At 44.6% G+C, this 24,659-nt stretch overlaps 1 protein-coding gene across 3 annotated transcripts; it reads left to right on the forward strand.

Annotated features, from left to right (window-relative positions):
- The first annotated feature begins 82 nt into the window (after positions 1-82).
- Ccdc28a (coiled-coil domain containing 28A) lies at positions 83-16,987 on the forward strand. 3 transcript variants are annotated; one of them, XM_059272701.1, is made up of 6 exons: positions 90-435; positions 2,705-2,904; positions 6,416-6,576; positions 10,457-10,611; positions 13,839-13,861; positions 16,933-16,987. In XM_059272701.1, the coding sequence occupies exons 2-6, from the start codon at positions 2,747-2,749 to the stop codon at positions 16,985-16,987; spliced, it is 552 nt and encodes a 183-aa protein (XP_059128684.1). In that variant the 5' UTR covers positions 90-435; positions 2,705-2,746. The 3 variants fall into 3 exon arrangements, with proteins under 3 accessions (XP_059128682.1, XP_059128684.1, XP_059128683.1); XM_059272699.1 differs by lacking the exon at positions 16,933-16,987 and having other exon boundaries at positions 83-435; positions 13,839-14,760; XM_059272700.1 differs by lacking the exons at positions 13,839-13,861; positions 16,933-16,987 and adding an exon at positions 11,616-12,174 and having other exon boundaries at positions 96-435.
- Positions 16,988-24,659: the final 7,672 nt, after the last annotated feature.

The following is a 24,659-nucleotide window of genomic DNA, read 5'->3' on the forward strand; positions in this document are numbered from 1 at the left end:
GTGCTCGAACGGCATGCTGGGAACTGTAGTATATGGGGGCAGTCGTTCACCGTGGTGGCTAGCCGCTTCCGGTGAGGACACTAGACAGCCAGTTCCCCCGAGACCGTCGCAGAGGCAGAATCTGGAGTGGCTAGAAACGACTTCTCTTTCCCGCGGCCGCCGGGGCCATACCTGAAGGTGGCTACGGGAGCCCTGAGCCCCAGGCTAAGCGATGCGACCAACGCTGAGGGACCAGGAAGGGGCGTGGCTTCCGCCTCGTAGAGGGGTCCCGCCCCGGTGACGTCACTTCCGTAAACAAAGGGCGCTGTGGAGGCGCCGGTCCCAGGCTGCTGACCCGGGTGGGCGACCCCGGACTCTTGCTGCAGCTGTAGCAGAGGCTTTGGACGCTCTCTGACCCTTTCCAGTTAAGGGAGGGGATCGCAGCCTCTTCCTCCGGTATGTAGTGGGGTGAGGAGGACCCCGCAACCTGCTCCTTCGGGCCCCTCGGCACCCGCTCTGGTCACTGCTGGGTATTGATGGGTCATCACGGATGGGTTGCGGAAGGGAGATGAAATGCAGTCCAGAGGCCCCCCTCGGTGGTCCTGGTTAGAAGCAAGGCCTCGCATTCAACCGTGAGCAGTTCGCCCTCTCTGGAACGGTCCCTGGTGCTTGCCCTACCTAAAGGATTTCAGGTCTCGTGACAGATGTTATCCCCCAGAAATGAGTAGTAAATCGCAAGCTTGTTCCCTCGGAGACCATTGGTTTATTTGCGATGCTTTTCGTGTTAACTCTTATTTTTTTTCTATTGTCACCAAATGTGTATTAGCACTCTTGGATTGGAAGGTTAGTGTGTTTATGTGTATCGTGAATTATACAGATAGATCCTCACCTCCTGGAGACCTGCTCGGTCGTCTTTAATCTGCATTGCATGTTAAACAATTTCCAACTGATTCAAGTGGATTCACGATTGGTATCTGAGATTGATTAGAGACTGGACGTTGGACCCTTTCTCAAGAAAGCCGTCCATTAGATAGCAAAACAAAAACAAAAAAACAAAACCTCAACGTTGTCTTTACAATTCCCAAGTAATTCTATTAGTCTTTTAAAATAGTTGTGGCAGGATTAAAGTCATCACTCTTTTAAGTTTTAAATTTTATTGCCTGTGTATGAGGGTTTTACCTGTGTGCATACAGTGCCCCTGGAGGCCAGAAGAGGGCATTGGATACCTTGGAACTGAAATTACAGATTGTTGTAAGCCACCTTCTTGGTCCTGGAAATCAAATGAGTCATCTGGAAGAGCAGTCAGTGGCTCCTAACTGCTGAGCTGGCTCTCAAGCCCCACGGTATATATTTTTTAAAGACTTGGACATTCATAATGCAATTGACAATTTAAAAGAATGAATAGATATTCATATTTCTGACGACTTTGTGATCCATTAATAATTGAATTTAGAAAAATCCAGATCTAAACAGCCAGTCTTGTGGCATATGCCCATCATCCTAGCACTTGGGAGCAGAGGCAGGAGCATCATCACAAGCCGGCATGGCTTACATAGTCATTTCTCAGCCAGCCAGGGACATAGAGCAATACTTTTTCTCAAAAAGAAAAGGTGAGGTGGTATACATTTTTGATGCCTTTAATCCCAGCATGCAGGTGACAGAGGCAGATGGATTTCTGGGAGTTCCCAGTCAGCCTAGTCGACAGAGCAAGATCCAGGCCAGTCAGAGCTACATAGTAACACCTTATTTAAAATATAGATAGATAGATAAGATCAGATCTGAGTATGGTGGTGTATAGCATACCAATATAATGTACATTACATAAGCCTTCAAGTTGCAGTTTAGATTATTGATGCCCCGATCTACACCTGTTTGAGTCTGCTTTGGAAGGGAGATTGAGAATCCAGCTAAAGCTCCAAGGAGGCTGGGGTTTTGCATGGGTGATTTATTTATATTGGCCACCGTATGTAATGGTGGCTTCTTCAGATTAAGGGCTTTGTCTTATTCATTATTGTTTCCCCAGGACTGATGACAGTTCTGGCTTGTGGAGAAGAATCAGTAGATACTTAGAAGATATGTGAATAGAGAAAACTCTAAAAAAATTTGTTAGACAAAGACCTTTAAGTATGGTGATATATTGTGTACCCTAATAAACTTGCTTGCCACTGATTAGACATAGAGGTGGCACACACCTTTAGTCCTATCATTCAGGAGGCAGAGATTCTTCTGGATCTCTGTGAGTTCAAGGCCACACTGGGCTACATGAGATTGATCCAGTATGGGAGAGAAAACAGAGCCAGGCAGTGGTGGCATACACCTTTTAACCACAGCACTTGAGATCTCATACCTTTGCTTGGGAAACACACACACACCTTTAATCCCAGGAGGTAATATGGCAGGACACAGAAAGGTATATAAAGCATGAGGAAACAGGAACTCACTCTCTTTAGGCTGAGGATTTCATAGAGGTAAGAACTAGTGGCTGGCTGTTCTGCTTCTCTGATCTTTCAGCCTTCACCCTGATATCTGGCTCTGGATTTTTATTAAAAGATCATCTAAGATTTGAACAACGTTTGTGTGCATTAGCAAAGTAAATTAGACATAAGGGATTCCTTGTCCTAACTTCAATGCCTTGAAATTCTTGCTCTTTCGGTCTGTGGAATGGGCCTTTGACTCTCTTTACATATTATAGCATATAGCTGTAACCACTGTCTTTCGAATTTAGGTCATACGAAGCTGGTGTTGATGCGTCGACAAACTTAAAACAATGGAAGAGCGGAAAGTGAAGAGGAAGAGCCCCAAGTCTTTCAGTGCCCACTCTACTCAGGTTGTTAATGCCAAAAAAAATGCCATCCCAGCGAGTAAAAGCACAGGCTTTTCAAATCCCACAGCACAGTCAACTTCCCAGCGGCCAAAGTTAAAGAGGTGAGTTCTTTCCTTTGAGGTTTTCACAGTTAAGTGCTATTAAGTAGTTAACTTCTCTATCCAGCCTCGTTTCCTCTCATGGTTTGACTTTTCCCAGTGCTAGAGATTGAGTCCTCACACATGCTGTGCTCTGCCTCTGAGCCACAGTCTCAGCCCAGGCTTTGACTCTTAAAGCAGCGACTGCAAGAGTTTCGTTTGAATAAATATTCAGAAAGGTGTTTTTGCCCCGGAGAGCTCGATCAGTTGGTAAAACTCCCGTCCTAGAAACCTAAAGGCTTGGGTCTCATCCCTAGAACCCACATGAAAACACCTGGTAGCTCGTTCCTGTTTTCCCAGCCTGGGGATCACAAGAGGATTCCTGGGGCCTGCTGGCCAGACAGTCTAGTTTAGTTGGTGACCTCAAAGAAAGTGCTCCTGGGATAGCTCTGCAAGCATCCTATGACCTCCACTTGCCTGCACACAAACAGGCACAGCCACACGGCCATGCACACCCTCATGCACAGACACACATGTCCATAAAGGAAACACATTTTAATAAGTGGAGTTTTATAGTGTATGTCTGTGTGTCTTCTTCTCTAGGAGGTGTTAACTGATGAAGTTATCTAGTAGATAAACACTTCCAACTTTGAAAGAAGAAGAGAAGTACATTTGCTACACAGACACCTTAAAATCCGTAGTGGATTCTCTCCAATTTTAAAGAGTATGGGTATTGTGGGGATCTTTTTAAGCTGTACATTTCAGATCAGCAGGAGTGGGGCTTCACATGACCCTTTGTAATAAGCTCACAGGTGAGGTAATGGACAGCACTTGGAGTGTTTCTTGTCAAATTGACACAGGCCGGAGTCCTTTGGGAAGCCAGATCTTCAACTGAAGCAATGCCTCCATCAGATTGGCCTGTAGGCAATTCTGTGGGGACGTTTTTCTTGATTAGTTATTGATGTGGGAGGGCCCAGTCCACTGTGGGCAGTGCCACCCTTGAGGAGGTGGGTCTGGGTTGTATAAGAAAGCAGGCTGAGCAAGCCAGTAAACAGAGTCCCTCCATGGACTGTGCTCCAGTTTCTTCCTGCAGGTTCCTACCTTGAGTTTCTGCCCCACTTCCCTGCACAGTGGACTATGAACTGTAAGCCAGATCAACCCTTTCCTCCCTAGTTGCTTTCTGCCGTGGTCTTCATGACAGTAAGAGGAAGCAAACTAAGACACTGAATGACGTGGTTTAATACCATATAAAATACTTGTATAAAAACCCCAGGCCAGTGGCTAAAGAGCTTGCCGCACAAGCGTGAGGATCTGAGTTTGGATCCCTAGCATCCAGGTAAAACCCAAGGTGTGGCAGTGCACATCTGGATCTCCAGCACCAATGGTGTGGAGATGGGGGTCCCTGGGGCTTGTTGCTGAGGCAATCTAGCCAATGTGGCAAGCTCCAGGTTTGATGAGAGTCTATCTCAAAAATAAAGTGGAGAGCAGCAAAGGAAGGGACCTGACATTGACCTCTGGCCTCCACACATGCATGCACACACATGTACACACAACCATGTACATGCACACGCTGCATAAAACACACACATACACACACACAGACTATACAGGCCTTTCCTTGTGAAGAACCGTTACTGACAGACTATGAGTTCTGTATTTTCTCCTGTTTGTTTGTTTGTTTGTTTGTTTGGTTTTTATGTTGTGTTTTTGAGACAGTTATCTCACTAGGTTGCCTTGGCTGGCCTAGAACTCACTATGTAGACTAGCCTGGCCTTGAACACATAGGGCTCTCTCTTCTTCCCTTCCTCCAGAGTGCTCAGATTAAAGATGTGCACCACCACTCCAAGTTCCACTTTTTTTTTTTTTTTTTTTTTTTAGATTTTCATTTTATTTGTATGGGTATTTTGTCTTCATGTCTGTTTGTACATGTCTGGAATCTGAATGTCAGACCGAGGGTGTTGAATCCCCTGGAACTGGAGTTACAGACAGTTGTAAGCTGCCATGTGGGTGCTGGAAATTGAACCCTTGTCCTCTGGAAGAGCAGCTAGTGCTGGTAACCACTGAGCCTTCTCTCCAGCCTGAATTCTAAATTGCTTATGAGTCGTTAGTTTCTTTCTTTACCCCACCCCATCCATGTACCCTCCCAGACCCTCACACAAAGGTGTATGTACACATACACATGCCCTATTCACCGTGTCCTTGTGAGTATAGTTGTGGGGATGAGGTCTTCATTCATTACTGTGTGAGAATCCAGTCCTGAGTCTCTGTATGTAGAGTACTGAATCCAGAATCTACAGTACTTGTTAAAGGCAACGCCAGCGCCTTTGGCTTTTTAACCCATGCTTGGATAGCACCCTTAGAAGTCTGGCTGGCTCTGTGCTGTGTGAACTCCTCTTTCTCTGTTTTTACATAGGAGTGTGCATGGCACCATCTCTCTAGTGTCTGAGAGCCCAGTATGTGCAGATGTGTGTGATAAGAATTCATCGAAGGGCTCCCAGATCCCTTCTGTGGAAATAGCAGCCTCACTGAGGCTTGAAGGGTTCATGAGCAGTGGCCTGGCAAGATGCTGGGAAGTGAAGGACCTGAATGTGGGTCCAGGACTCAGATCAGATGGCGAATATGCTTCAAGAGGCTAATACCATTAGGGGTGGGTTGTTCTGTTTTATTTGAAACAGGGTCTCTCGGGGGCGTGGACTGGATATGTAAATCAGGCTGGTCATCCACCTGCCTCTGCCTCCTTCCTCTGCATCAGGATTAAAGGTTTGAATAACTACACCGAAGAAAAGCAGGGTTTCTGAAAGGTATTGGATTAAGGCAGGCCTTAGCTCTTGAAGGCTTAAATTATGTGAGCTGGCATTATTTAGAAATGGATTTGTCTGCCTCGTCGGGAGGAAAAGGAGACCAGGGACCATACAGAGGACCAGGTGGGCCGTCTGGGAAGACGTGGGGAACTGTTAGGTCAAGACACAGGATGGTGGCAGTGGCTAAGGAGAGCATAGAGGAGATAGATTACAGTTACTCAGCTGGGCTTCGAAACTGCCCGAGGGCTCTGAGGAGGGCGGCAGGATTCGGAATGACCAGGTTCTCGATTCTGGATTTTAAATGTCTTTCTCCTAAGCCCAAGCACGCCTGGCATGCTGTCTTAAGAGCAGAAACCCCAAAAGACTCACCCAGCTCTAAATAGTTTAAGGATAACATTTAGAAAGGGGAGTGTGTGGTGTGTTTTACTGAGAAATGAAATATACAAACTAGGATACTGAAAAGATTTACCAATTTTCTTTTCAATCTAACAAAGTAGCATATTGCATAAAGGTACTAACTAAACTTTTGACATTTCTCAGTGGTTACACTTTATGTATTTGAGATTTTTCACCACCTGTTTTTGTTTGTTGTTGGCTCGAGGTTTCAGGTTTTATTTAGTATTGATTTTCTTGTTTTCAAAAAAATGTTAGTTTATTTAACTAAGAAGTTACGCGGAGGTTGAATCTAGAACACCCTGAGAGATCTAACGTGGTCAATTGTATCGTCTCTGCAGAGTGATGAAAGAGAAGAACAGACCTCAAGCAGAAGGGAAGGGGACTCAGTCCACCCCCATCCAGCACTCCTTCCTCACGGACGTCTCCGATGTCCAGGAGATGGAGCGCGGGCTCCTCAGTCTGCTGAATGATTTCCACTCTGGAAAGCTGCAGGCGTTCGGTAAGCCACCGGTGTGCTCTTCATGCCTCGGGTTAGGATGTTTGCAGCCTGTGTTCTGGAATGTTCCTTTCTTCCTTTTGTCTGGTATGTTCTTGTGTGTGCATGTGAAAGCCAGAGGACGACCTTGGGCGTCATTCCTCAGCACCACCCACCCACCTTCCACCTTGTTCGAGGGCCTCTCAAAGAATCCTTTTCTCTTGTTAAAAGGCAAAGGGATGCTGGATGTGGTGACTCAGGCCTGCAATCCCAGTATCTAGAAGGGAGAGGCAGGAGGGTGAGAGGTCCAAGGTCATCCTCAACCACATAGGGAGTTTGAGGCCATTCTGGGCTACCTGAGCCTGTCTCGGGACAAGCATGCCCAGAGAGGGCTGGGTACGTATGTGGCCTTGTTGGTAGTTGGCAGATTGCCTAGTGCTTACAAAGTCCTCTCTTTGACACCCAGCACTACATAAAGCCCAGCATGGGAGCACACAGCTCTAATCCCACTTCTCGGGAAATAGAGGCAGGAGAACCAGACAGTTCAGAGACATCCTCAGCTACACAGTGGCTTTGGAGGCAACGTGGGCTACACAAAACCTGCCTCAAAAACAAATCAACAAAACACACACTCAGTGTGGGAGAGAGGGAGAGAAGGGGCTACGAAATATATAGACATAAAATTTAAGAATTTAGATTTTATTGTCATGGAATATAATTTGCTTTCTAAAATTATTGGGGGGATTTTTTTAAAGGATGTTTTTGGGGCCAGAGAGATGGCCTAGTGGGTAAGACAGTTAGCCGCTCAGCCATGAGGACCTGAGTTTGTACCCAGCACCTGTGCTAAAAAGCTGGGCATGGCTGGGCGGTGGTGGCGCATGCCTTTAATCCCAGCAGAACCAGGCGGATCTCTGTGAGTTCGAGGCCAGCCTGGGCCACAGAGTGAGTTCCAGGACAGGCACCAAAACTACACAGAGAAACTCTGTCTCAGAAAAAACAAACAAACAAACAAAAAACCCCCCAAAACTGGGCATGGACACAAGCAGGCCTGTAACTCCAGAGATATGGGAAGCAGGTTTCTGGGGCTTGCTGGCTGTTAGCCTTGGTCCAGGTTCACTGAAAGACCCTGTCTTAAAGGAATAAGGCATAGTGGTGGGACAGGACACCTGACACCCTCCTGGCCTCTGCATGCCAGTCTGCACAAGTGCATTCCTGTATATTATATAACAACACCACACAAGGGAAGGTTAGCCAAAATGTTAAAGTAGGATTGCTATTATGGAATAAATATCCTGAAGTGCTCATTTAAATTAGGTTCTCAGTCCCTATATATGGTCTTTTATGCCCCTTCCTTCTTTTGAACCTAATCCATTTCTGAAAAACAAAGCCATATCATATAATTTATCTATTTAAATAATAGGGGAAGTCTTTATCAGCTAAACCAATTTAGGCTTAGTGTATTCAATTTGCCTTTAATTTTGGAAAGTGTCTTGCTATGTATGTAGCCTTGCTATCCTGGAGTTCATGATCTTCTGCCTCAGCTTTCCATGCACTGGGAATTTTCCCCTCTTTTGAAGCAGGACCTTGTATTGCTCAGGCTGGCTTTGAACTCGTTGTGTAGCTGAAGATGACCTTGAACTTCTGATTTTCCCGTTGCCACCTGTCTCCCACTGCTAGGATTATAGGCACATGCCCTGACACCCTGTTTATACAGACTGGGAGTTGAACTCTGGTCTTTGAGACTGCTACACAAGCATCCTACCAAACTGAGTTACATTCTCATCCTGTTGACTGGTTTTTTGAGGCAGGGTCCCATGTATTGTAAGCCAGCCTTGAATGCATTGTGTAGCAGAGACTGCTCTTCAATCCTTGATCTTCCTGTGTCTCCACATTCCAAGTGCTGAAATAGAGAAGTGGGTCACCACACCAGCTCCAGTTTTATTTGTAATAGTATCCTGAATGCTTTGGTTTCTTGTTTTGTTGGCCATGTATGGAAGAATCTTTTTCTTTGGGCTCCCCTAGCAGTAGACATTATCTTTCAGTTTTTTCCAGTCAAGTGAAGTGTTTTTAAATGGCCATCAGATTTGCATTTCTGTGTCTGCTTGTTAAGTAGTTGGATTGCTCTCATCAGGGCCTTTACATAGTTTCAGTCTGGAAATTTCTTTCTTTATCATTGTCAAGAGCCCTCTGTATGTTTCGCCTGTAAACAATCCATTTTTCTTGACTTATTTTTCCAAATATATTTGTCTTTAGATGTTGTGATAGTTTATTTAATCCTGTAAAGTTCTTGACTTTTGTGTACTCACATCTCTTGTCTTTTGTGGTTCCTGGGTCTTTAGTCCTTAGTAATGCTTATATTTCACAAAGAAGCCAGGCTCAGGCCTGTAATCCCAGTACTGGGGAGGCTGAGGCAGGAGAATTCTGAATTCAAAGCCAGGCTGGATTACATAGGAGCCCCTGACTCAAAAGAAGGAGCATTATTTCCTTCACAGACGTGTTCCGCCACCTCATGCTCCACTCCACACCAACAGCATGGCATCCATCCCAGAATGTTTTCACTCTTCTCAGTGGCAATCCCTGTACTTCTTTTACTTAGCTTCCTCCCTTAAGGTCAGGTCATTAACGGTTTTGTTTTGTTTTTAAACAACTTAATGCCTAAGAGCCCACCACCACCACCACCACCACTTTATCTGTAAACTGTGGGCATTTATCTTGGTATGCAAGGACTGGGCCTTTCCTCATGGATCCCTCCAGGGAATCACTAAGCCTTTCTTAGCTGCCATTGATCTTTTGCCCTTCAAAACACGTCCTTTTTATCTTAGGAAGCTTCTGTTGTCTCCTGGCAGGCCATCTAGGTCTGCCTTCCTCTCCATTTTCCTCTGTCAGGTCTGCATCTCTGTATTCATTCATTCATATTCTCACTCATTCTCTCGATCCCTCTCTCCCCCTCCCCTGCCCCTCCTCCCCTTCTCCCTCTTCCTCTCGTTCCATGAACACATATCTCTTCAGGAGATCCAAATGCTGATACACACACTTAGGATGCCACACCTGGCTCCATTTTAGCGTTAGCTGAATTATAGTGTGCTTCTGCAATATATGTAGGGGAAAAGGTGGGTCTTTTGTTTTGTTTGTTTGTTTGTTTGTTTTAAATTTGAGTACCAAGAGGTTGCAGAGGCTGCACTTAAACCAGATGAAGATATAGACGATGTCATGTGTATATATGTTAGTTGTTCTGGGCAGGTAAAATCACTATGCTGGACTTAAGAAATGATGAGACCCATGCCTTAGTGAAGTTGTCTTGCATTACCATGCATATGATTGAAAATATCATTACACTGTGTAATGTATAATCATCACACTTCATAAATATTTGCATTTCTGTTTCCTAAAGGAAGAATATATAATTGGCTGGAAAAATAATTTGTGGTTGAAATTCTTAGACAATTCCTTATTTTACTCAGAGCACTACAGAATGTTGGCTTTTCCGTTCAACTGGCAGGTGTCAAAATGGACATAATTATGGCGTTACTGCTTCTGTATACAATGTTACAGTGGAAGAAAAAAAGTCTTCCCTACTTAAGGAGTGATTTCGCTTTACTATTTTATGCCTGATTTTATTTTAGGGCCCAGTATTATTTCTTAGGTTGGTCATTGTTTCCCTGGCCAATAATTGTATTTGCTCCCAACAGTGAAGAGGCCAAGACAGGAAGATTGTGAACCAGCTTGGCTACACTATCTCAAAAAAATAGAGGATTTATGATCATACACAGAAAACAATTATTAGCAAGCCAATTTACAAACAAAGAAAATGGATTTCTTTTGCGCACCTGGAATTGAAAAGCTGTTCCTCGGGGGTTATAGGCTTTAACACTAATCTTTGTTAATGTTCTGGAATGTTCCCCAGGAAATGAATGTTCCATAGAACAGATGGAACATGTCCGGGGAATGCAGGAGAAATTAGCTCGCTTGAACTTGGAGCTGTACGGGGAGTTAGAGGAGCTTCCCGAGGAGAAGCGGAAAGCGGCCAGCGATGCCAACCTGGACAGACTTCTGTCTGACGTGAGTGGAGTGCTCTGTTGTCTGAGAACATCTTCCTGCAACAACGCCCACATAGCAGTCATCATATACATATACTGTGTATGTGCAATTCATATATACCATGTATCATATACATACATACTCAGTGTTTGCAGTCATCCCCACTGTCTAATTCTAGAACATTTTCTTTACCCCCTAAAGAAGCCTGTGTGTTAGTTTCTCCCCCCAACGCCCTAGCAACCCCTCATGTACTTTCTCTCTCGATGAACTGGCCTCTGTGGCACTTATACACACGGCATTGTGCACTGTGTGCCCTCACGGGGGTTCTCTTAGTTCTGTGTCCTCAAATTTCACCTCTGTTACACTTGACTCCCCTTAGAGAAATACAGTCTAAGAAATGCTTAAACTTAGATTTGTGGAAGCATGTATTATCATAATCCTGGCAAACTTCTGAAGGCACTACTTGCTTCTGTACATTTTTACATATGTGCCTGTATTCTGTAGAGACCTTATCCGTATGCAGATCCGAAGTCCATAGAAGACACCAGTCAAAAGACCTTTGCCTGCCTGGATGGTTACTTCATTTTAAATATAGACCAGTGTTGGTCTTCACAGCAATTGAGAACATTTCCATCTGTCAGTCTAAAGCTACCGTAACAGAGCGCCGCAGACTGGGGTTTAAACACTAGAAGTGTATTTTCTCACAGTTCTGGGAGCTGGAGTTGGAGATCAAAGTGTTGTGTAAGGCTTCAGTTCTCCGTGGTGGGTGGCCATCTTAATGCTCACGGAATTCTTCTCCTGTGCACATCTGTCCAGATTTCCTTTTCTTGTTAAGGTCCTGTTGGACTAGGGCCCACTCCATTGACCTCATTTTGCCTGGATTACCTCTTCAAGGCTCTGTCTCCAAATCCCCACATATTCTGCCATATTCTGACTGACAGCTAGAATGTCTGAGTTGGGGATGGAGAGGGGCACTGCTCAGCCCGTAACATCTTGTCAATTTGCCTCTTTGAAACCTTTTTTAGGGGGCTGAGAAGCTGACTCAGCGACTAAAAGTACTTGCTGCTCTTGCAGAGGACCCAGAGTCTGTCGCCAGCACCCACATGGCGGCCCTCGACCGTCTGTAGCTCCAGTTCCGGAGATCTGAAGCCCTCTTCTGGCCTCTGAGGGCACACCTCTGTGGGGCACATGCTTACATGCGGGCAAAACACTCACACCCGTAAAATAAAAATAAATAAATCTTTCCAGCCTTCTTTAGGGAGCTAGGGAGAGAGCTCAGTCAGCCAAGTCCTTGCTGCTCCAGCGTGAGGGCCTGAGTTCAGACCCTCAGTACCTGCAGTCCCAGCCCTGGAGAGGTGGGGATGCAAAGATCTCTGGGCTTACTGGCCACCCATTCTTGCTGAATTTGTGAGCTCCAGGTTTGGTGAGAGATCCTGTCTCAGAAAACTAAGGTGGAGAACAATTGAGGAAGACACGAAACGTTGGCCTCTGGCTTCCCCGTGTGCAGATGCACACACTTGCACGTGTGCACACACCAAACCTTTGTAGAACAAAGGGAAATAAATAAAAACTGACTTCAGCATATTTTAGCTTCGTTGTTCATAGCTTGTCATTGTTCACCAGTGACAAGAGTCTGTTTCTGCTGCTTTTCTTCACTCTTTTTTTTAAAAAATAAGTATGAAGCAACTGTCGAGACAGGGTTTCCTGGTGTAGCTCAGGCTTTCTTGGAACTCATTCTGTAGACCAGGCTGGCCTCAAACTCAGCCAACCTCCTCTGCCTCCTGAGTGCTGGGATTAAAGGCCTGCGCCACCTCCTCCTGGTGTCTACTCATGCTCTTCAAGCTTTAAGCCTAGAAGATTGGCTGTGCATGCTTGTAATCCGAGCACTTGGGAATTGGACGAAGGAGGAACAGGAGTTCAAGGTTAGCCTCACGTACATGAGACCTCTCGCAGAAACAACAAAAATCCCTTCAAGCCTGTTCTTTTAAATGTCAAGTCTGCCATATAACATTCAGTGTCACAAGTTCATGCTTTGTGCTTTATTTCTATTAAATAGAAGCTTAATTTCTGCACTTTTGGTGCATTTAGGAAAATGCTGTATCTTGGCAAAAAGAACACTGAATTTGAAATCAGGAGACATAGTGCAAGGCTCACATCAGTGTTCTTCTTGGTAACGGTGAACCTAGTTACCAAGTCTAGTTAACCTACCTACTTACCTTTTCTTTTTGAAACTGGTTTTTTTTTTTTTTTTTTTTCATTTTTCGAGACAGGATTTCTCTGTGTAGCTTTGGAGCCTGTCCTGGATCTCACTCTGTAGACCAGGTTGTATTCGAACTCACAAAGATCCGCCTAGCTCTGCCTCCCGAGTGCTGGGATTAAAGGTGTGTGCCACCACTGCCCAGCTCTGAAACTGTTTTGAGTTACTGGAGATTAAGCCGAGGGGCTCGTGGATGCAAGACAAGCACTCCACCACTAAGCTACAGATTCAGACAGCATTTCTATACTTTATATTTCCCCTTCTAAAGTTAAAGATAGTGTGGTCTGAATGTCTGTATCCTTCTAGAACTCACACTTTCAAGTTCTTCCCCTGAAGTGGTACACCAAGAGACAGGTCTTTGGAAGGTAATTAGGTCAAGAGTGAGATTTAGTATCCTGGGAAAAGAGGCTGGAAAGAGACACCCCACTGCTTCCGTCTTGTGAGGACATAGTACAAGGTGCTGTTCTGTTAGCCAGACACGGGCTCTGTTGGCTTCTTAATCTTGGATGGCTGGTCTCGAGAGCCTTCAGAAATGGGTTTCTTTTTTTCTACAAACCACTGATTTAATGATATTTTGTTAGAGACTCTTTCAAAAAGGAATAACAAACAGTAGAGATTACTGCCATTTTAGGTGATTCTAAGAATACTTGCAAAGCTCTAGTCTTCAGGGTTTGCTTCTACTCTCTCTTAGGGTCTTCCATTCAGGCTGCAGCTACTTCATAGTTACTTTATAAAAAGGAATTTCCCAACCTAGAAAATTAAAAAAATTTTAGATAGTTTGTTCATTCAGTAAAGAAAACCTACATGAAGCTATTTTTTTTTTCCAGAGCTGAGGCCCGAACCCAGGGCCTTGCACTTGCTAGGCAAGCGCTCTACCACTGAGCTAAATCCCCAACCCCTTACATGAAGCTATTTTAAAACATGGTTTACAGTGACCTACTAATATTTATTTTGTCAAAATTAATATTCAATTTGTTTCTTTGTGTTGCAGTTAGAAGAATTGAATTCTTCTATGTATCCTTTGCCAACTATCAACAGTGTAAAGTTCATAATCTGTAGTTCCGGGGAAATAATTCCTACCATATCTTATTTTACCACTAGGGCTATGTGTCTTCCCTTTTAACTCTCCCAATCAAATTGTTTCGTTGTTTCGCATGCTGAAATTCTGTGTCTGGTTTGTTCTTCACTTTATATTGTTTTCTTATTTTTTCAAAAGAAATTTAATTATTACATTTCAAGTCATGAAAATTGTGTATTGGACTATAAGAATTATTTTGACTCTTAGATTCTGAGACTACCTAGCAGATATCCAAAGATATGCTTAATAGTATTACTTAAGGTGTATAAAATTGAAAGTCAGGTACCGCTAAAACACAACTTTCAAGGGTCCTTTCACAGATGTCGACATGGCATCTCCATGCCAAAGCTAGGGCAGTGTAGGAATACCTTGCAGGAAAACACCAATAACACGTAGGTGATTTTGATTTTGATATTTCAGTCTGAAACAATGACTTAAGGAACTTTTCAGACTTTTTCTTTTAATGTATTTGTCAACACAATTGCTAATACACAAGAATAATAGGAAACAACCCTGCCTTCAACCTGCTTTCCTATGAGAAGGTAATTTTCTTTGAACATGATAATGGCATGAGATAGGACTTCTGAAATGTGGTTCACACTTCAGTAATGGGACATTTCACACGTCCTTTAACATCTCCAAGGGCTTCTGTAATACTAACTGCTTTGGGTAATGGTATATATGAGGAAATTTCTAAACTATGTAGAATATACAGACGTTAGAGTAGCAAGTCTGAATCCTGCTGTATCGTTTTATACTGTTACTAACTGCTCAGCCTTGGTAATGGTATATATGAGGAAATTTCTAAACTATATAGAATACACAGACGTTAGAGTAGCAAGTCTGAATCCTGCTGTATCGTTTTATACCGTTACTAACTGCTCAGCTGTGCAGAAACAACCGTTAAGTCTGTGCTTTTGCTTTGAGCATGGCCATGGCCATGAACTCCACTTGCCATTCTTAAGTAGCTGAAGTTGCCATTCAGCTCTCACCACGTCTGCTCCCGTCCCTCCTTCCTTCTCTGTATGACACTGAAGGCACTTAGAACCTGATTCTTCAGTGTTTTGATTTTATGTTCTGACTTGAGCTTCAGTATTCAATACGGAAGCCACGAGCTGTATGGCTATTGAGCATATGATGGATTTAGCTAGTCAGAATTAAAATAGGCTTTGACTGTAACAAGGACAGTGAATTTCAGACGTGAAAAGAAACCCAAACATTTCAATTCTGATTGCATGTTGAAAGCATTGCTGCTGTGACTTTATTTGGTTATTTTGAGACAAGGTCTCCATGAGATACCCCCCAGGCTGGCCTCCATTCTAAGATACCCCTGCCTGTGCCTTTCGAGTGCTGGAGTTGCACCATGCCTGATTTGAATTTTAAAAGAATTATATCTGGATAGAGCCAGCAGGATGGTGCTTGTTACGTAGCCTGGGGACCTGAGTCTTACCACCATGACCCAGGTAAGACTAAGGGAGAGAATGGGCTCCACAAATCTGACCTTTGAGCTCCACACGCACCGTGGCATGGCCAAATACACAATATATTAAAAATTTTAAATTGAAATATATCTGAGTAAATAACACATTCAAATTAATGTCATCTGTTTTTCCTTTTAACTCAGTGTTAGAACCTTAAAAACCGTATCTGTAGGTTACATTATATATTTCTCTAGACTTCAGACATTGCCATTCAATTAATCTTCTTTAAAAACGTCACTTTTTTCTCTTCAGTTCTTGTTTTGCTTTTCAATCAGGACCCCCTCTACAACCCAGGCTGGCCTAGCACTCACTGTGTGGTGCAGCCTGGCCTTAAACTTGCAGCAATCCTTCTGCCTCACTCCCCTACCGCTGGCTTCATACATTGGCTCTTGCCAATGCTTTTTTATTGTTATTCGTTACCACTGTCAACTTTTTTCCAGGCTTTTTCCAGGCGATCACAGCACATACATCACGTTAGAGTTTGTGTTCCCGCTACCACTGTCAACTTTTTTCCAGGCTTTTTCCAGGCGATCACAGCACATACATCACGTTAGAGTTTGTGTTCCCGCTGAGCTGTGTCCTTCCATGTCTCGGAGCACATCATGTTCATTCGTACCAGGGTGTCCCTTGTTGAACCTGCAGTTCTCATGCAGACACACTCTGGCCTTTCCCCCTCCTCTCTGTCAGACAGGTGACATTCAGGCTGACTGACCACTCCCGTCCAATGCTCGGTTTGTACCTGGAAGCTCGCAGTCCTGCCTTCCTTCACCGTCGGGTGGTTTTTCTGTGTTAAATCTCAAACCTCCCCACTGGCCAGGAGTACTTTGGATGGCCATGCCTTTGTCTGTGTGCTGTTGTGACCTCTCCATATACACTGCCGACACGGAGCTGTCCTCAGTGTCTCCACTGTTTGAACTGGGCTACAGCTAAACAGTTTAGGACTAAGGAAAATGAAAGTCATGAGAAGGGGCAAGGACACATGCAGAAATTCTGTTTTAGTCAGTTTTCTTGAAGGATGATTAAGATTATATAAAAGGTTACAGGGTTGTGATAATTTTCTCAGGTTTGGCTTTATCAGGAAATTGTTTCCCCAAACATGGTAAAATGGCATCTTTGAGGATTGTCTTAAGTTGCTTAGACTTTTAATGTTTCATTTTCACTGGTTCCTTATCATGAAAATGCTTCTTGCTGCATTAAAAATGAGCCCGGACAGACATGATGCTATACTCCCATGACTCCAGCACTGGAGGCTGAGGCAGGAGGATCTGGCATTTGAGACTGCATAACTAGATCCTAAATAAATGTTTTTAAGCTTCGAATTACACACATGGCGTTGTTCTCTGCATTGAGCCACTGTCCAAACTTGTTGGAAACACGACAGCTTTCCCTTTAAGCCTCCCCTGCTCGCTCTCCCTCCCACCTCCCCTTATCCCATGTCTTCTGTTTCCCGGGTACTGAGTGGAAATTCCTGAAATTTAAAGAAGTACTCACTTTAAAATGAAAACCTTCTTAACTGGTGACTCCAGACAGAAGCTGCATTTGGCAGACGCGCAGGATGTTCCCAATCCGTCCACCAGCTAACGCAGAGAAGCGGCAGCCATTGCTTTCCCAGCCGAGTCCAGTAGCAGAATCATCTTCCACAACAACATTCACGTGCTGAGAGCCAAGTGCAGTGATTGTGTTCACACGCCCGCCCGCCCGCTGGCCGCTTCTAGTCCATGTGCTTGCTGTAATCCCCCGCTGGGGAGGGCGTGGCCTGGCTGCAGGTCGATCCGGAAGTGGGGTGCAGTGGGGTGCGGAGTTGTGCTGCTGAGTTTTCTTCTGTTGCCTTAAGGTTATACTTGAAATGCTCTGTGCTAAACATTCGGTGGGGCTGAAGGGTGTGTCCTGCGATCACCACACCGACCGAGTTCTGGTCACCCGGTGGTGGTACACAGGCCTCCTGTGGCAGCCCAGCTTCAGTTTACGTCAGACAATCAGTACACACGCAGGTGTGTTTCCCAATGGCCAGTGACAAATGTTTAATAAGTATTTGTGAGATTCGCTATTTTTAATAAAGTGATTGTTTTAAATGATGGTCTCTGTTGTCTTTTTGGAAGACCCAGTAGTCTTCAGTCTGGAAACAAGGATACAATCCTCCAAAGTAAACTGCATGTATAATATGATGATTTTGTGCCATCTCTGCGAATTCTGTACGTTTTGCGTATTTAAATACTGTTTCAGGAAAGTACATGGCTTTAGAGCTAGAGCTTGATTTGGATCCCCATTCTTCCCCTTGGCTTTCTAACATGTGTTTACTCGGGCTGAGTTCAACTTTCGTTTCCAATGTAGCACTCGAGGATTTCCCAGCTGGTGGTGGTTGCCCGAGGCTAATAGAAGTGCATGAAAGACACCTAGCCTGAGGCTGGTGCCAGGGAGGCTCGGTAGATACAGCCTCACTAGCTTCCCCTCCTTTGTCTCAGTGATGCGGACTCAGGAGTGATACTAGGCAAACCCTGTCACTGACCTGCACCGGCCACTCTTTTTCAATGTTTTAAAAACTTGACAATTTCATGTATGCATATTGTGTCTTGATTATGCCACCCCCAGCTCCCTCCTTCCACTCCTTTCGAACCCCTTAGTACTTCCCCACCTTCAAGTCCTCGTTAAATTTTATTTTTATAACTCACTGGGTCCAGCTAGTGCTTCCTCTACATGTATGGATGTGTATCCATGGGCAGCCTAGAAGCAGCCACACCCCCAAAGAAAAATGAGTCCCGCTCCCCCAACAGCCATTGATTGTGAATAGCTCTTCAGCTGTGGGTGATTCCTCCTGAGCTGCTCTCTCATCCACGGGGAATATTGACTGGCTTGATCTTACAGGTGACCCTAGTGCAGCGAGCTTATTAGTACAGTCTTTCACAGCATCCCTCCCATCCTCCGCTTTCTTTCTTACTGCTGCTCTTTCTGTGATGTTCCCTGAGCCTCAGGGGACTGGATCATAAATGGCTTGTTTAGGACTGAGTACTCAATGTCACCTACTCTCAACACTTTAATCAGTTATGAGGTTGCTGCCCATTGCAGAACAAAGCTCTGACCAGGGTTAGAGCAGCACTAATCTCTGGATAGAAACATTTAGAAAGCAATTTGACAACAATAATCAGTACTCCCCTAGGACCCAGAACCTCTTCAGCCATGGGCTTTTGACCAGATTTACAGCACTAGACTTGAATTCCCTCCTTTGGAGCAGGCCTCGAATCCAACCCCAAAATGGTTGGTAACCCTATAATAGTCATGCCATTATTGCTTGGGTAGGCACATCTTGATTGGTAGGGTAGTAGTATAGTATGTAGTCTGTTGACCTTTCTTTCCCAGCAGACTATAAAATACCATCAATCACTATAACAATTAGCTTGCAGGAAGGAAGTTTCCAGGTCAATTTCAACCTAATTTCTTTTTTTCTTTTTTTAGTTTTTCAAGAAAGGGTTTCTCTGTGTAGTTCTGGTGCCTGTTCTGGATCTCGCGCAGCAGACCAGGCTGGCCTCGAACTCATAGAGATCCGCCTGGTGCTGCCTCCCTAGTGCTGGGATTAAAGGTGAGCACTGTCGCCAGCCTCAACCTATTTTCTTTACGCATTCTTCAATTGGGTTTTACTTTTTTTTTTTTTTTTACAATGATGATGACTTGTATTATTTGGGGTGCCTCTGTGTCCTTTCTGACCAGTTACTCATAGGGAGGTATCTCATACATTGGGGTTTTCATTTAAAAACTCTGTCTTCTGGAGAAACATTGCCCATTAATTAAAGATACCTCTGTTCAAACTCCTTTTAAAAATGTTTTAAAATTAGTTTACAAAGCATAAGGTGTTGTAGAATATTATTTTCAGGTGTGTTACGTTTGTTTATGTTGCATTTGTTTAACTCTGTGAAGCTGTGTTACTGTGCCTGTCTAAAACACCTGATGGTCTAATAAAGAACCGGCCAATAGTGAGGCAGGAGAAAGGATGGGCAGGGCTGGCAGACAGAGAGAATAAATAGAAGGAGAACTCTGGGAGGAAAAAAGGAAGAGAGAAGAAGGAGTCAGCCACCCAGCTACACAGCAAACCACAGAGTAAGAGAACGGGAAAAGTCCAGAGGCAAAAGGTAGACAGGATAATTTAAGTTAAGGAAAGCTGGCAAGAAACAAGCCAAGCTAAGGCTGGGCATTCATAATTAAGAATAAGCCTCCATGTGTGATTTATTTGGGAGCTGGGTGGCGGGGCCCCCCAAAAGACCAAAAACAAGGCCTTTTTATACATCCTTAGTTGTTTTTGACTCACCCACACACCACAAGCCTCATTCCTGCTTAAACACACTCTCCTCTCTCTCTCTCTCTCTCTCTCTCTCACACACACACACACACACACACACACACACATACACACACACACACTTCCTTGCCACATTTGTTTTGTGCACTTACTCCGTTAAGGCCTCCCGGCCCTATATGCTATTTCTAGCTTCCTGATCGCAAGTAAAACACACACACACATCTAAAAATTTGAAGCTGAGATCCTCACATGAGAGAAAGAGAGAGAGGCATTTGTCCTTCTAGGCCTGGGTTACTTCTGTAACCATATTCTTGGTTACATATTCTTCAGTTCCATCTATTTTCTAAAAAAGTCAGAATTTCCTTTTCCTGACATCTACACAAACTGCAACTTGTGTGTGTGTAGGCTGATTTCATGCCCTAGCTGTGGTCAACTGAGCCGCAGGGATCCCTGTGGTAGGCTGTAGAATCCTTTGAGTATATGCCTAAAAGTGGTACAGTTGGGTCATATGATAGTTCTAATTTAAGCTTTTGGAGACACCTCCACACACAGTTCCATAGTGGCTGCACCAGTTTACAGTCCCACCAACAACCCATACTCTTCCTCAGCATAGTCCTGATGATGGCCATTCTAAGGTAAGATATAATCTCAATTTTAATTTACATTTCCTCGATGCCTGGCCACCCTTTTAACACAGATGTTGTAAAAATCATATTTTTAAAATGAATTACAGAACCTGCTTTGGAGCAAACTGTTTTAACTTACTTGTGTGCCTCCTTTCAGACTTCATACTTGGGTTTTGTTTACCCCCACTATTCACAGGATTTTTAACTTTCCCATACTTACTGCATTGTGAAATCTGCCCCTGTTAAGTACAAAAGAGGTGTTAGAGTGAGGTGTCACAATAAACAAGGGCATTTTCATCAAAGCAGTTAGAAACGTGTTGATGTTCATGTATCTTTCTAATGTCTGTATAACTAATTACTGGTTACAAAGAAAAAAATCTTTAAAATTTCCTGAGGATTTGCTAAAGTTGAACATGAGAAAGGCTAAGAAACACCACCTTTCCCAGCACAGGACTTGAAAGTTGCTGCCTTACGTAAAGCTAAGCAAACCCCGCTTCAGCGTCTAAGCCTTTCTTGGCAGACAACAGCTTTGTGTCAGTCACCTCTTCCCAGGGACTTGGCGAGACCCTCGAGATCCGGCAGCAACTGCCTCCCACCGCCGGCAAAAGAAACCAGGGTTTCATGCATGCTGAGCAGAACCTGAGTCCCGAAAACCCAGGGAAGGAAACTGGGGTCTGAGAGCAGCAAAGACCGAGGTTGGCCACTGGAGCGCGCCACTGAGCAGGGACGCGGGACCTGTGGGGCGTGGTGGCGGGCCTGTGTTGTCATCCCTATGGAGATGGGGCTCTCCCTGCCCCACCTGCCACCCCAGGCTGGGATCTGGAGCACTGCCTCTCCTTTTCCCTGCACAGTGCCAAGAGGAGTCTGCCGCCACCGAGCTCAGCCCCTTGGCCACTTCCCGGAGGTAAAGCCCCTGCCTTCTTGGCGATGTCTTTTCCTTGGGGCCTCTGGAAAAACCTTGAGTAGCTCCCCGTGACCTTGGAGGCCCCTGGCAGGGTCAGGTTTGAGTGGGGCTGTGGCAACTAAAGTCTTCCCTCCTCCAGAACACTCCTGGGTTAGAAGGAAGTGCTCCCGCACTTTGGAAAACACTGGTTTTTCACAGGACTCCAGATTGGCTCAGGCTAGCTCTACCCCTCTGGCTGTGTATCATCATCTTCTATTTGCTCCTCTGGAGTCCAAAGACGTGGGAGGGGGCTGTAGGGCTAATAAAGATGAAACGAAGACTCTATGGTGACTAGTTTGTGGTTCTGATAGTTCATATGCTAGGATTTCATGAATAAGGTGAATAAATATTACATATTGCTAAGTGTTTACCTTTTGAGAAGTACTGGTGGTTGTGCTTATTAATAAACATTGCTCTAAGTATCCGAACAGTTTCCTGGCACCGTCTGTATTCGAGTTCACGCAATTCAAGCAGTGGTTTGCACATCCTGCCTGTGGCAGTCTGTTCTCAGAAACTTGACTCGGGGCTTGCTCAGGAGCCTAGGAAATTGTGTTCTGAAAACACTAATTTCAGAGGGAGAGAAACAGGAGTGGAGGAGGTTAAGAAAAAAAAAATTAGGGCAGCAGTCATGCATTATTTTTCTTGAATGAATTTAAATAGTGCAGTTACTTCTTGCTTTGATTTTGTAACTTTAAATCATTAAGCATATCTAGCATTTAAAAATATCAGCACAAGTACCATTTTTCCTTAATTTTTCTCTGTGTGTGTGTGTGTGTGTGTGTGTGTGTGTGTGTGTGTCTTTGTGTCTTTGTGAGCACATGCACATCAGGATCTAAAGTAGCTCAGGCTGCCCTCCAACTCACTGTGTAGCCATGGATGACTTTTAACTGATCTACTTGCCTCTACCTCCCGGAACTGTGTGTGACACCACACCAGTTTATATGGTGCTAAGGATGGAACCCAGGGTTTCATGCATGCTGAGCAAGCATTCGACCTACTGAACGATAACCCAGGTATTATGTTTTGCATATGTTTAAGCAATGGTGCTTCGAGGCACAGATTTCTTCAGGACACGCCTTCACTCCATTACCTATTATTTTCTTGCATATTTAATATAAATGTGCGTACTGGTTTGTGTTCATATTAAATCATGCTCTAAATGCAGGTAAATGGACTTGACTGGATTGTCTTTCTCTTCTGGTTTTTCTCTGGTTACCCTCACATTTTTGTGTGTTGAAGCTCTTCACTGTAGTCTGGAGACAAACTTTTTTAGAGGCGTTTCGGACACTAAATGAAGCACCTTCCGATTTGCATGTATACGCTGTAAACTGCCAAATGCAATCACCTCTTTGCCAAGGAATAACATTTAAAAAATTATTGTATGGGAAGGGTGTGGTGGCACACCCCTTTAATCTCAGCACTTGGGAGGTAGAGGCAGGCTGATATCTTTGAGTTTGAGGCTAGCCTGGTCTCTGTAGTGAGTTCCAGGACAGCCAGGGTTACGTATGGACACTCTGTCTCAAAACAACAACAAAAATGTGTGTGCGCGCGCGCATGCACACTAGGATGCCCACAGAGTCCAGAAGAGAGCTGGAGTTAGAAGTGACTGTGAGGTACCCCATGTGGGTGCTGGGAACTGAACTCCACAGGTGTTGCAAACACTTCAAACAGCTGAGCCATCTTCCCACCCCAACAAACCCATTTTGTCTGTGATATTCTAAGATGTGCCCCTGTAGTAGAGCAGGATCGGCCTGTTCTGCATTTCTCCAGCTACAAAACAGATCGCTCAGGAAAACAGTTAACTGATGACTCCGTTTTCTGGTTTATTCCAATGAGGCATCCCTTTCTGTAGACTGGCTGCTGCCCAGCCAGTTCATTTCTTAATCTGGGTTTGATTGTTCCAAGAAAATACAGCCAAACAAGACAAACACAGCAGCTTTTCCTCTCTGCTCACATACTTGGGAATATAACCTTCATTCTGGTCACCAAAATGGGAGACATCTCTCTACCAGTCCTCCAGTGGCTCCCCACAAAGCTCTTACTATCAGGTCCACTCCTGACACTTGGAGTTAGCTCACAGGCTATGCTAACCAGCTTCCTGTCACTGTAACACCTATCCGAGACAACTTGTAAAGAAAGGTTTATTTGGGCCCACAGCTTTGAAGGTTTCAGTCCCTGAAGTTAGCCCTGCTGCTTTGGGCCTTTGGTGAACAGCATACCATGGGGTGTGTGTGTGTGTGTGTGTTGAAATGGAAAAGAGAATGGAGAAAATAAGGGAACTAAGGTCCCATAATCTTCCTCAGTGGTTTGCCGCCAATGACCTAAAGACCTCCCGTGAGTCTGTACCTCAGAAAAGCCTTTAAGCACAGCCACTCTGGGTGCCATGCCTTCAACACATGGGCCTTTGGGAGGGACCCTCAAGATCCAGTGACAGCAGATGCCAATCACAACTCCCAGGTTAGGTCTACAGACCTTAGAGAAGGGCTCAGAGATGGCTCAGCACCGCCTGCATGTGCTCGGAAGGGACTTTTTCCTGGGTCCAGCTTGAGATGACGAATCTTCAGTTGATACTTGGACTGAAAGGCCCTGCACTGGAGGCCTGCCTAAGCTGCACCTGGACTCCTAACTCACAGACACTGGGAGATAATCAGTAAGTAAGCCACTGACTGGGAAATAATCTGCTGGAGTTAGATAAACACTGTGATAATTGCATCAGATAGTATACACTCTGGTGAGTGCTGGGTCACAGTGAATGAGGGAAAATGCTATATATTATTTCTTCCTCTAACAGACTCACTGTAATGAGAGCACGTCAAAGCTTCCAAAGCATTGTGCAATGAAAGAAACAAACGTTAAGCTCTAGTCAATTATGACTTCCTAATTATATTTAAACACAGATTCTGCTTCTGAAGAAACACCTACTAATACCTTGTAAAACTACTCTTTGGGTGATTATAAAATGCTGGGACAAGAAAAGAAATCATTTGGGAGGGAGAGGCAGGAAAATTGCCAGGAGTCTGGGGCTAGCCTGGGCTGCAGAGTGAGACATTGTCTCCAAAAAGGGCAAGACATCCTGCGTTAAGGAAGGAGTGACCAGCATTCTGTCCATCTCTCCCTGGTTGAATAGCTGGTTAGGAAAACTGACGTTTTACTTTCTGAGATGGGGTCTCGAGTATCCCAGGCTGGCCTTGAACTCACTATGCAGTGGAGAATGAATGACCTTGAACTTTTCAACATCCTCTTCTACCTCCCCAAGTACAAGGATTACAGGCATGTTACTACAGCACTTGATTCAATTGTGCTGAGGTTCAAAGCCAGTGTTTCAAGGGTAGCAGGCAAGCCCTCTCCCAACTGAGCCCAAACTGACATTTCAGATAATGAAAATAGTATTGTGTA

The sequence above is a fragment of the Peromyscus eremicus genome, chromosome 8b (genome assembly GCF_949786415.1).
Source record: "Peromyscus eremicus chromosome 8b, PerEre_H2_v1, whole genome shotgun sequence".
Taxonomy (NCBI): Eukaryota; Metazoa; Chordata; class Mammalia; order Rodentia; family Cricetidae; genus Peromyscus; species Peromyscus eremicus.

Excerpts from the sequence above, each read along its gene's own strand:
- Ccdc28a (XM_059272699.1), top strand. The coding sequence starts at position 2,747 with ATGGAAGAGCGGAAAGTGAAGAGGAAGAGCCCCAAGTCTTTCAGTGCC. Across the intron at positions 6,577-10,456 it reads TGGAAAGCTGCAGGCGTTCG|GAAATGAATGTTCCATAGAA; the intron begins GTAAGCCACCGG and ends AATGTTCCCCAG. Across the intron at positions 10,612-13,838 it reads TGGACAGACTTCTGTCTGAC|TTAGAAGAATTGAATTCTTC; the intron begins GTGAGTGGAGTG and ends TTTGTGTTGCAG.